At 45.5% G+C, this 12,638-nt stretch overlaps 1 protein-coding gene across 3 annotated transcripts in view; it reads left to right on the top strand.

Moving 5' to 3' along the window:
* The window catches only part of THSD4 (thrombospondin type 1 domain containing 4), a 680,304-nt gene that overhangs the window by 636,672 nt on the left and 30,994 nt on the right, over positions 1–12,638 (top strand). For all 3 annotated transcript variants that reach the window (XM_024232473.3, XM_063716704.1, XM_024232474.3), the window contains 3 exons: positions 6,652–6,781; positions 8,384–8,588; positions 9,964–10,137. In XM_024232473.3, coding sequence (XP_024088241.3) covers positions 6,652–6,781; positions 8,384–8,588; positions 9,964–10,137 — 509 coding nt within the window. The remainder of the gene's footprint in view (positions 1–6,651; positions 6,782–8,383; positions 8,589–9,963; positions 10,138–12,638) is intronic.

Genomic DNA, 12,638 nt, shown 5'->3' on the forward strand with positions numbered 1-12,638 from the left:
TGTTACAATTCATCACAGTCAAAGGATAGGGATTCGAGTTAATAAAGGAAAAGGCGCGTTGGCAAAGTCCTAGAGATGCCAGGCGCCAGCTTCCAGGTGTCCCCTCCAGCAGAGTCACACAGGGATGCACTTAATTCTCTCAGAAATGATGTAATTCAGAGGCTGAGAACACATGCCAAGTACTGCCAACCAGAGATGCTCACCCAAGATTTGGTGTCCAGGGTCTTTACTGGGGTCTCTCGTCTAGGTATGCAGCTCCAACATGGGTGACACTAGCTACTCTCCCTTTACCACCCCAGAAGCCAAACCAATACCATGTGGCCCAAGATCTCAGGCATAAAAAAACACTCTTATCAGGTGGCACATTCCAAGGGCTTAGAGGTTCTCTCTCAGGAGCTGGTCAAGGGCCTGTCTTTGGCATGTGCAGGGTTTGAGCAACTCAGGCCTGCTGTGCACATTTATTCATTAATAAACGGAATACACTCACATACTTCAAGATCTAAAATTTAATCTCCAAGTCAGGGTAGTGGAAGACTTACACAAATCCCAGTTGAAACTCATTCTCAAATCTCAGGATTTCAGGGGGAAAAAAAAAACAAAAAACATACTTTGCAGGCTTGGCGTGTTAGTTAGCTGGGTTTTACACTGACCAACACTCGCAGCTCCCATACTATCCCGGTAAAATCCCAACGCTGTATTCATTCATTATTCCAACCTGATCAGCTAGGACCACCAGGGACAAACCTGAAGGCCAACAAAGTCAGCTTTATTGACCCCTCACAACAAGGGAGTCCACACACCAGAGGAAGCATGGGGCGTCTCTCCAAACAAAAGAAAAGATAGAGTTGTAGGATTTGGGAGGATACAGTTTAGGTGAAATTTAAATAAAGCAGGGTTGTGATAGGCTGAAAGCAAAACATGGCAGTGTTACAGGGGTCACATCAGGATGATGAAGTGGACCCAGGGTCCCGTTTCCTTGAAAACTCCAAAGTTAAGGTAGATGTGGAATATGGTGTCCAGAAACCCTTTATCTGACATTCTATACCAGGTTGGAAATCAATGTGCTGCTTCTGTTTCAAGCTGACTCATTGCAAAGATACACCTATGAGAACTGTGTAGTTATCATTTCCTTCATATATATGATAATAGCCTCCTGTTTGTAGTAAAGTCCTATTTGATCCCCTGAAGTAGCTGTTCTTTGAGGGGAGGTTGCTAAAGAAGCAGGAAGGCTGTATCCCCCAGGAATCTCTGCAAACTGGGGAACTGTGTGATATCCCAGAGCATTGATTTGGGGTGTTTTTTTTTCTTTGCTTTGCTTTGCTTTTTCTTTTTCTTTTCTTTTCCTTTCTTTTCTTTTGGTACTGGTATCTAAGAGTACAAAGTTTGGAACCTCTCACAAAATTAGCACACTGAAAAATCTCATGACAGCTTCTAAAGTTTTTATCTTTTTCATAAGAGCATTGGCTTAGTGGCTTTTTAGAATAGAATTTAGGTCTTTGGTTCTTCTTGGGGGCTGGATCTTTTCCTGCCTGGAACCTCTGCAATTCCATAATGATTTGGTAACTGGAGTGTTGATTTATAGACGTTTTATTGTGCAAATTTTATTATGCTTATACTTAATAAGTGTGCAAAGAATCTGGACTGTAGATTCATTGGACCAACTTCTTTTATATACTTTGTGAGGAAAAATTAAATGCTTATAAAATATGTCTTGACAATGGCAGAAAGCTAGAAATATTTCTGCATTAAGGCCAAAACCATTTTGGTGAGACTCTGTGATATTATAGAGGTAAGCAGTATGTAACGTAATTGATATAGGAACCCGAGATCAAAATGTATTATTATTGAAATATTCTACCTTTAGGTAATGTGTGATGCCCATCAAAGGAACCAGATACACTCAGAACTAGGTAAAAACAGGGAAAGTCATTAAAAGGATGAAAACTGTCATTGTGTGGTTTTCAACCAAGGGTGCCATGTGGAGAAGATTCTCTTTCACCCTGTCTGGAGCCCATAAGGCCTTGCGTTGTGAGCAGGATGAGATGAGGGCAAACGCATGTGCTGGTTCCCTGTGTGTCCTCCAGATGCTGCCACGATCTCTCTAATGGAGCAAACTCATAACCAAACGTTCCAGTTTTTGCCCCCACAACCCATCCCCAGGCTGTGTGATCCACACTGAGATATGGAGTTGAAATTTAAATAAAGCAAGGTTTTGATAGGCTGAAAGCAAAACATAACTGTTACTACCTCACTATATGCTAGTATCCTTCCCTTATGACACTCTAGTATCTGGCCAGCAAAGTCCTGCTCATACTCCAAGCTCTGAGACTGCCTTCTCTGCAAAGCCTTTCTGATTCTGCAAAGAACAGGTAGGCACTTCATCCTTGGGACCTCACAGCAATTCAGGACACATTTCTGTCCCAGCCCGGCTTGGCTGTCTCCATGAATATACACTTTGCAACTTCTGCACCTGGCATCATACCAAGCACATAGTAGGCACTCCTGTGTTTTTTGAATGAATGAGTATTTCATCACCACATTTCAAATGTGGAATATATGAGCTACTAGAAAATACATAAGGGTAGATTTTACATCTTTGTTGTACCCTAGATATATAAGTCTATTATTGCCTTTTCCCATGTTCTGTCAACACAGCATAAAGAATGTGGATTTACCTGTTAGAAACTGAATAAGTGGCCGGGCGTGGTGGCTCACACCTGTAATCGAAGCATTTTGGGAGGCCAAGGCAGGTGTATCACTTGAGGTCAAGAGTTCAAGACCAGCCTGGCCAATATGGCGAAACCCTGTCTTTACCAAAAATACAAAAATTAGCTGGGCGTGGTGATGCATGCATGTAATCCCAGCTACTTGGGAGGCTGAGGCAGAACAATTGCTTGAACCCAGGAGGCGAAGGTTGCAATGAGCCAAGATCATGCCACTGTACTCCAGCCTGGGCGACAGAGCAAGACTCCATCTCAAAAAAACAAACAAACAAAAACTGAACAATCTCTTTCTCTGGATTTCCATATGATTTTGTTTAATCTTCTGTCCTTTGCATTGCAGAAACACACACACACAGAAATTCACAAGAGTGAGGTATGGGACTGAGCATGCACAGGACCCATTTTCGATATTTAGCCCATATACACCCATGTGTGCATGTACACACACAGACACACACACACACTCGGCATCTGCCACTCAGAATGTCTGAGGCAACATGTCTAGCTCTTCTTTACCCAGTAAATGGCACCAGTTCTCAGACCCAAGAGATACTGAAGAGGTGCCTTGGAAATAAAGCAAACCTAGGGATGTGTTGTTTCTCATCCCTCCCTTCTCTGGCTATCCTAGTTCCTTTTTCTTTCATGTGACAAGTGGCAGCAGCCCATGGAGGCCTCTCCTTTGCTCTCTCCCAGGCAGTGATGGCACCAGACTTGCAGGGTAGGTGAGGCAACGCGGAGGCACAGATGCGGAGCACATCTAATGGTCGTCAGCAGTCATGGCAAGTGACTGGGAAATCCCAAGCCTCCCGGCATTGTCCAAGTCACTTATGCACAGAATAAGTCCATTCCCCTTGTGATCCCATTGTGTATTTTCACACATACCCTCGCCCAAACCCTTCTCCAGTCCTTCTTGGTGGAGCTAACTACACCACACAGTTCTGTGCTTTTCATGGTCAAATTTCCCTTTGTCTAAGTGCTTCCAGCATCATGATATCCCCATCTCAGGGAAGGGTCCCGTTGCTGGCATCCAAGAGTGGTCCATACTCACACAGCCATTGATCAGGCCTCTGTCAAACTCTTGGCTTGTTTCATTTGATTCCTAGAGTTCCAAGTCTAGAGTCATTTAATTTTTTCTTGCTCTTTATTTTGTCTCTCTTCCATAATGTCCCACTGATGTCTACCCTAGCCCCTGAATTCACTGACCTCATTTATTATCTACTAATCACCCATGTACAGTTCCCCCCTTCAACATGACATATTTCTATTTTGATCAACGTGTCTGCATATAAGGCAGCCGAACTGATCCCGAATAGTTTTCCTGCTGCCTGAAGCCCAGCCAGTGCCTGACCTCACCACCTTGTTCCTGCTTGCTAGCAAGTAGAGGAATAATTGAATTGCAATCGTGAACAATGGGAGGTGGCCAGGTGCTGTCTCCCTTTCTAAAGATACTAAAACTGACCCAAAGAAACAAACCACTGCGGCCACTAGACTCAAGAGTTGTAGATATGGGCCAGGCGCCGTGCCTTATGCCTGTAATCCCAGTACTTTGGGAGGCCGAGGTGGGCAAATCACCTGAGGTCAGGAGTTTAAGACAAGCCTGGACAACATGGCAAAACCGCGTCTCTACTAAAAATACAAAAATTAGCCGGGCGCAGTGGCAGGCACCTGTAATCCCAGCTACTTGGGAGGCTGAAGCAGGAGAATCACTTGAACCCGGTAGGTGGAGGTTGTGGTGAGCAGAGATCATGCCACTTCACTCCAGCCTGGGTGACAGAGCTAAACTCCGTCTCAAAAAAATAAAAAAAAATTTGTAGATCTGGCATTTTCCCACCTTCAGAGAGCCAGAGGGCCTCTGAGTTCATTTCCATGGAGCTGGACCATGGACAATGTCCATAAATGCCCTAAAATGTCAAGGGAAGACAAGCAGTGGCCAGGTGCTAGCAGGACCCATCTTCCCAAGACACAGAGCATTCCTATGGGAGCCTGTATCCTTTTGATTAAAAAAATTTGATTTCTCCCTTATTTGAGTGCCAAGTGGTTGAGAGAGTTCCTTTTGCTTTCCTATCCACAAACATCTAAATGGAAAAGCTAAACCCACATGGTCTGAAGGAAAAGGAATAGGCTAAATAAGATCTTTACTTAATCCCTTAATAGCCGAGTCCCACTGCAAGCTGTGAACCATGTATTCACCTTTATAACTGCACAGTGTACTTAATGTTTGTTGAATTTAATTAAAAATCTGTTCTATTTAATGGAAGGAGATCTGTAGCTGGACAAACTTTAATTCCACAAAAGTTTTTGCGTCCCATTAACTTTACAGTCAGTACTGCCTTTTACTCAGTCAATAATTGTGCTTAATTGGAATGTTATTTTAAATAATGGTCTCAAGTTATAGCCACACTGTAAATTTTTACTGCCAGGGTAATTTAAACAAATGATCGTTTCAGATTCAACACTGTCTTGCAAACTGTCAAGTTTCTTACTGCTCTCTGGCTCAGTGTGTCATACAAGACAAGCTTGAAAAACCACTGAAACACTTTCATGACTGATGAAATATTGAGATGTTTATGTTAAAAGATAGCCCGTATGTTGCTGTTAAAATTGTAAGGAGTTGGAGCTTCAGAAAATATGAATGCCTGGCCAATTAGCAACAGAGATAAGACAGAGTTGTAGAATAAAGTATAGTATTCTTCCTGGCAGGAGTTGTATACTGGCCTGGACTGTGGGGAAGACAGTTATTTGTGAAGAAGCATCTTCCTGTGGTTGGTTCAGGTTCAGGGGTTACATTTCTCACGTTATAAACGTCCATTAGTAATAGCTCAGTGTTGCCACCAGGCGGCAGCAGAGAGAGGAAGGCAGAATTGAATCAGCTTTTTTTTTTTTTTTTTTTTTTTATTGACAGCTAGACATTCCAAATTCTGGCTTTTTATCGAAAATAGATGTATCCTTATTAATCCAATGAAAGTAAAACAAAAAACCTAGAATGAATCAGCTTTTTTTTTTTTATTGACAGCTAGACATTCCAAATTCTGGCTTTTTATCGAAAATAGATGTATCCTTATTAATCCAATGAAAGTAAAACAAAAAACCTAAAACTATTATAAACATTCATTCAACACCATTCAAACATTCATTCAACACAGTCATTTATTGAGCCCCTGCTACTCTCCTAGGTACTGGGGCTACAGAGATTAAGTAGCCCTGTCCCTCAGAAACTCACTGTCTCATGGGAAGTAGACATATGCTCGGATCACTGAAATACCATTGGATGGGTACTTTATTAGAAGAACATGAAAGATGCTTGCCAAAGGGGGAGGCAGCTGCTCTTCTGCCCTTTCTTGAATCTTCTACTTCTGTGCTTCAGCCTATCCCTTAAAATGCACCTGGTCTAGCAGGCTAGTTTGTCAAGCAGGTACTTTCATTCCAGTTTAATGACCTAGACAGCCTCCTCCCTCCAAATACACATGCACATATCTACCCAAACCCAATTCTTTCTCTAGAACGAAGCTTGGCCCATTTAGGACACTTTCTCTTTGACGCTTCCAGAGAACTTTAGAAAAGTTACTATTTGTGTTCATTCTATAATCATTCCCCTGCCTAGGGAATCTCTCTTTTGTTATCTTGAACTATTATGAAGATGCTTTGTATCTGCCTTTGAGCATATTTAGACCGTGTCCACAAATAGATTATTGATTCCTTTTAGGGCAGGCTCTTCTTTGCACCCCCACAGTTCCTAGCAAAGACCTGTGAGGTAGGTGTGTGTAAACCCTCAAATGAAGGGGGAGTGTAAGTGCGCGTGCATGTGTGAATTGTCCTCACTGTTTCTGTGCCCTCTCTTCATCAGCACCCGAATCTCTGTGCATCTCCACCCGTAGCCCAGCTTTCCAGTGTGTGGGACTGTCCTTCAGACATTCTCCTGTTGTTGCAGGATCGCAGTACCCTATTTTCCGCTGTGTGCACAGAAGCACTCATGAAGAGGCTCCTGAGAGCTACTGTGACTCCAGCATGAAGCCGACCCCCGAGGAGGAGCCCTGCAACATCTTCCCTTGCCCAGCCTTGTAAGATGGCCCCTCCGTTTAGGTCGCCTATTACCAGGTCACTTCAGGTCACTTATGCACAGGACCTTAGGAACAGATATGTCAGTCTAAATCTGATTTAGAAATACAAGACTTGGACCATGCATAAAATGCAGTCTGTTTAGCAGGCACACCTGTCTTGCAGGATGAACTCAGGAGCTGATAGCCTTTAGCAAGTCAACCCACTTCTGGGAAGCCCACCCTTGGCAAAGCTGGAGCAATTAGGTTTGAGCCTGGTAAGGAAAACAAAGGAGGAAGCAAAAAATGAGAAGCCAGTATAGTTAGTGTCATAGGTGAGCTGTTTACAGAGAGAGGATAATGCAAGTCACAAAAACATCAGCCTGGAGAGGCCAAGAAAAGCCTCTCGGGAGAGGTCTTGAACTGTTTTGGTTTTTTGGTTTTGTTTTTGTTTTTATGGCGGAGTCTAGCTCTGTTGCCCAGGCCAGAGTGCAGTGGCACAATCTCAGCAACCTCCACCCCCTGGGTTCAAGCAATTCTCCTGCTTCAGCCTCCCAAGTAGCTGGGACTACAGGTGCACAATACCATGCCTGGCTAATTTTTGTATTTTTTGTAGGGACGGGGTTTTGCCATGTTGGCCAGGCTGGTCTTGAACTCCTGAGCACTAATGATCTGCCCACCTCAGCCTCCCAAAGTGCTGGGATTACGGGCATGAGCCACCGCGCCTGGCCTTGAACTGGTTATTGAATGATAAATGGGACACTTGAAGAAGAACAAGGGGAAAGGACCCTAAAAGGGTCAAAAACCTAATTTTCAGAGTAATAAAAATATAATTCTCATCCAAGTATATGATGAGCATGGGCTGATGTCTCATTTAACTAGTAACAGAGCAGATGACAGAGGAGGGTTTGCAAAACTGATATGGGAATTGTTAATGAAAAACAAAGAATGCTAGAATAAGATTTCTAAGTTAGTAGCAAAAATGAGTTAATGATCTACAGTGTAATAAAACTAACCTTTGGAGGTTTTTTTTCTAATTAGATAAAAATCATTTGTACCTTTTCAGTTTTCTATAACTTTTTATAGAATCTGGGCCCTAATCACTGGTAAATAGCATGTCAAGTATCAAGCAAATTTATCTTCCTTTACAGAGTCAGATGACCCTTAGGCAGACTTTTTCTTTTTCTTTTCTTTTTTTGAGACAGGGTCTTGCTCTGTTGCCCAGGCTGGAGTGCAGTGGCACAATCATGGCTCACTGCAGCCTCAACCTCCCGGGCTCAAGCCATCCCCTGACCTCATCCTCCCGAGTAGCTGGGACTACAGGCACACACCACCACACCCAGCTAACTTTGGTATTTTTTTGTAGAGATGGGGTTTTGCCATGTTGCCCAGGCTGGTCTCGAACTCCTGGGCTCAAGCCATCCTCCCACCTCAGCTTCCCAAAGTGCTAGGATTACAGGCATGCGCCACCCCGTGCCCAGCCTAGGCTGACTTTTAAGCAGTGCTCTAGTAAGAAACTCCACCCATAGTGATTCTGATGATTCTGTGTACACTGGTGCGGGCTCATGCTCCCTTCTTGTTGACTGAAGGTTGTCTCTCACTCTCACTCTCTCATTCCTGAACCAGCTGGGACATCGGGGAGTGGTCTGAGTGCAGCAAGACCTGTGGCCTGGGCATGCAGCACCGCCAGGTTCTGTGCCGCCAGGTGTATGCCAACCGCAGCCTGACGGTGCAGCCCTACCGCTGCCAGCACCTGGAGAAGCCTGAGACCACCAGCACCTGCCAACTCAAGATCTGCAGCGAGTGGCAGATCCGGACCGACTGGACCTCGGTACGCAGGCAGGGCAGCCCGCTCCGCAGCTCCCTCTCCAGCTCCCACCACACTCTCCAGCCTCCCCCACCAAGACCTGAGATGGGTAACCCTGAGTTCCACAGAAGGGAACCCGTCCCGTGGGGGTCTGGATGGCTGTTTTTGCAAACCACAGGATGTACCAATAGTTCAATGAGTTCAGGGTAGTGTGTGCCACCCACAGCCAACTTTATGGGTGAGCCCAGGGGAGCCCTGTGATACTGGCCTCATCTGTTTTGTGAGTCATGGTGAAGTGAAGGTTGGCAACTGCTGGTAGAGCCAACTCCTTCCAATTTTCCCCACCCATTTTATAGCTGAAAAGACTGAGGCCTGGAAGAATAGAGTAGTGTCAGTCAAAATTAAGGCTGTTAAGGCAGAAATAATTTGATAAAAGATTTATTGGAAGCCAATGTAAGGATCAGCCCAAGAAGACACACGAACAACGTCGGACGTGTTCCAAAGTCTGTTACAAGTTAAAAGGCTTTTAGAAGAAAGTTTAGGAGAGGAGAGGGAGACCCCTCGAATCGGAGTTGTCTTTTTCATTGGAGGGTACAGCACAGAGGTTGCAATCACTGGCTACAGATGACAACATACAGGCTAAAATGTTTTAAGTGCAAGACAGTCAATAAAACTTCATGAGTCAGAAATAAATCAGCAAAACTTTATGACTCAGAAACAAACCAAACAAACCAGTGTCCTCTTCAGTGTCCACAAGTTACATATTAATCAGTATGTCAACAGTTTGAAGAATTCACCATAAGATTTGAGGAACTGACAATAATATTCTTTACTCTAAACAGGATGTAAGCCATGAATCCTAAGACCTTCTTCCCAGGCAACTTAGAACATAGTTTATTCTTCAAGGGCAGAGGTGCATGACTTAACCCCTTGCCTGCCATGGCGTTGGGTCCTGTTTATAATTTGGCATCTTATTGCCACAGAGAGTCCATTCTGTCAGTCTTATGATTTCTCTCTTAGCATCAGTGCTGGTCAGTTGCGTCTACACTGCAAAAGGGAGGCTGTATGACAGGATGTGTCCAACCTCCCATCCTGTCATGGCCAGGAAATCTGTTTTTAAGGTTTCTCTGGGGTCTCTTTGGCCAAGAGGAGGCCCATTCAGTCAGCTGGGAGGCTTAGGATTTTTTTTTTAGTTTACAGTAGGCGAGGCGTCTAAAAAGGTCTTGTAGAAAAGGGTTGTGGAGTTTTCTAGGGCTCAGATCCCTGCCCCAGGTGGTGACATGCATGACAGAGCCTCAGTCTCATGGGGCTGGTCACAAAGGCTGTGGGCTCCATGCTGGTGGTTCTCTCCCAGAGCTGAAGCTGCTGGTTCCCCTGACGTCAGTGTGCTGTGTTTCAGTGCTCGGTGCCCTGCGGCGTGGGACAGAGGACCCGTGATGTGAAGTGTGTGAGCAACATTGGGGATGTGGTTGACGATGAGGAATGCAACATGAAGCTCCGGCCGAATGACATTGAGAACTGCGACATGGGACCCTGTGCCAAGAGCTGGTTCCTCACCGAGTGGAGCGAAAGGGTGAGTGTGATGGTGGGCAGAGCACCGGGGACCGAGGTCTGCCAGGTGCCTCCAAAACCACACGAAGATGAATCACTGGCTCAGAATCTCAAGACTGATTTCTGGCTCTGGGGGGAAAAAAAAGGCCCAGAGAGGAATTCATAGGCTTTCTATCCTTACTTGAGGACTGAGGGGCTCCAAAGGTGAGGAGTGGGTATGAAAAACTTGATTGAATTCTCCTTAGCACTCCATGTGGTCACTCCATAGTACTAGGTAAAGTGAATCATTACATCCCATCGTTCATATGTCTTGTAAGTGCCTGGTGTCTCATAGACACTCAGCAATGGCAGGCCCCTCTACTGCTTTCTGCCAACTCAAAACATCCCACACCCCGTTCCCTCCCCAGTAGCCTGGCCTCCCGTGGGAGGTCTCAGGTATCAAAGAATAACTCAAAGGCATATATAGTTAACCATTAGCCCACCAGTTACCTGTATATAAGGGAAAACAGTCATAGGTTAAATTCATCTATCAAAGGCAAAAGGAGGATTTATATGAAAAGGGGTTTCTGGAGATGGAGTGATGTTGGTTACACAACAGCGTGAATGCACTTAATGCCCCAGAGGTGTGGGCTTAAAAGTGGTTACGATGGTCAATTTTATGCTATGTGTCTTCTACCACAATCAAAAATGAAGTTTGAGAAAAGACACTAAACAAATTGTAGAACGTACCTTGGGACAGGGAGAAGAAAGGAGGAAGGAGATAAGGAATTGTGCTTCCTTTCCTGGTGGAAGCAGCGGATTGGCGGACATGGGGTGGCCAGCCAGAGGGTTTGCCCAGGGAAGCTGCACAGCTGTGAGAGGCACCAAGTCCAGGTTCTGGATTCTCCAGGAGATCTAAGGAGTTTACCTGGGATGAGGACATGATTGGCTATCTCTGACCTTGGTTAGCGGCCTACCTCTCGGATACATTAGTTCTGCCCCACTTCCCTTGCTAGAATCCCGCGCATACACATTGCCTGTGAACCGCATTAAAGTGCAGGTCTGAGGCAGCAGGTGTGGGGAGGATCCAGGGAGTCTACATTTATTTTCTTTCTTTTTTTCTTTTCTTATTTTTATTTATTTATTTATTTATTTTTTGAGACAGGGTCTCATTCTGTTGCCCGGGCTGGAGTGCAGTGGTGCAATCTCGGCTCACTGCAGCCTCGACCACCTGGGTTCAAGCAATCCTCCCGCCTCAGCATCCCCCTGCCCCCCTCCCCCCTAACATAGGTGGGACTAGGTGCACGCCACCACCCGGCTAATTTTTTGTATTTGTTTGTGGTTTCACCATGTTGCCCAAGCTGGTCTCAAACTCCTGGGCTCAAGTGATCTGCCACCTCAGCCTCCTGAAGCCCTGCAGTTGTAGGCATGAGCCACCACGCCTGGCCACAGCCTACATTTCTAATAGGTTCCCCGGGGTCTCTGAGACCACTGGTCCAAGGACCACACTCTGAGTAACAAGGCCATAAAAAAGACAGAGCAGCGCAGCCATGTTCTTGGATCTTAGGAGACATGATGCAGCCCATGAGCCCCCACCCCTGTCCGCACTCCCAGCATCATGAGAACAACAACCGTAGTATCTCACACTCAAAGAAGGACCCTTTCACACAGTTTGGGGATATCAGCAGACATGCCCCATACAGCCACATTGGCTGACTCCAACTGGTCAGTGTCCATTCTGACTGGTCAATGGCCACCATGCACCTGTTATTGAGTATTTTGAATATCACCCCTAGAGGTGTTCACATAGGTTTTCTCTCCCTCCGCAGTGTAAGATGCCCCTTCATTTTGTCCCTCTATCACCATAACAATCCACTTCCACAGGGAGTGTTATCCAGAAAGAGAGGAAGGACAAACCTGCAAATGCAGCCTTCACTCCACCTCCAGAGATGGTCCTGGAGATTCTTACCTAGCGACTCATCTTCTTGTGTATTCCCCACACCTCATGGCATATGGCCCCTGCCCCTTAGCCCCAGGATGGCCCCAGATGGACAGCCCTTGGTGCAAATACTGAGCTTCCAAGATGAGCATCTGACCGTGCCCCCAGTCCCAGGAGCAGACACTAATTTGGCCATCTGGGAGGCTCTAACCAAAGAGAAACAGATGGAGAGTAAGTGCTGACCTGGCCACTGACTCAAGCTTCTGCCCTAAAGCTGAGTCCAGGAAAGCTCATCCTAGTTCTTCCGTGTATCCCTATTTTCCAAGCCTCCCATCCCAAACGTTAGCTCATGGTACTGCGGAAACAGTGGCGGAAGGTGTTTGTGAGCTCAGCCTCCTTGCCAGCATGAGAAATCCTCTGCAGTGCCCCTGACATAGGTCACAGCTCTTGCCCAAACCCTTTATCAGAAATTCACCCTGTGTCCAGACAATTACATCTATTTCTTGTACAGCTCAAGGTGTCAAGAGGTCTCCTTTTACAATGAACCAAAGTGTTTCTTACTAAGTCCCATTGTCCTTTAGAAAAGGACAGCCCTACAGCCATTG

Source organism: Pongo abelii, chromosome 16 (assembly GCF_028885655.2).
Source record: "Pongo abelii isolate AG06213 chromosome 16, NHGRI_mPonAbe1-v2.0_pri, whole genome shotgun sequence".
NCBI classification, from domain to species: domain Eukaryota; kingdom Metazoa; phylum Chordata; class Mammalia; order Primates; family Hominidae; genus Pongo; species Pongo abelii.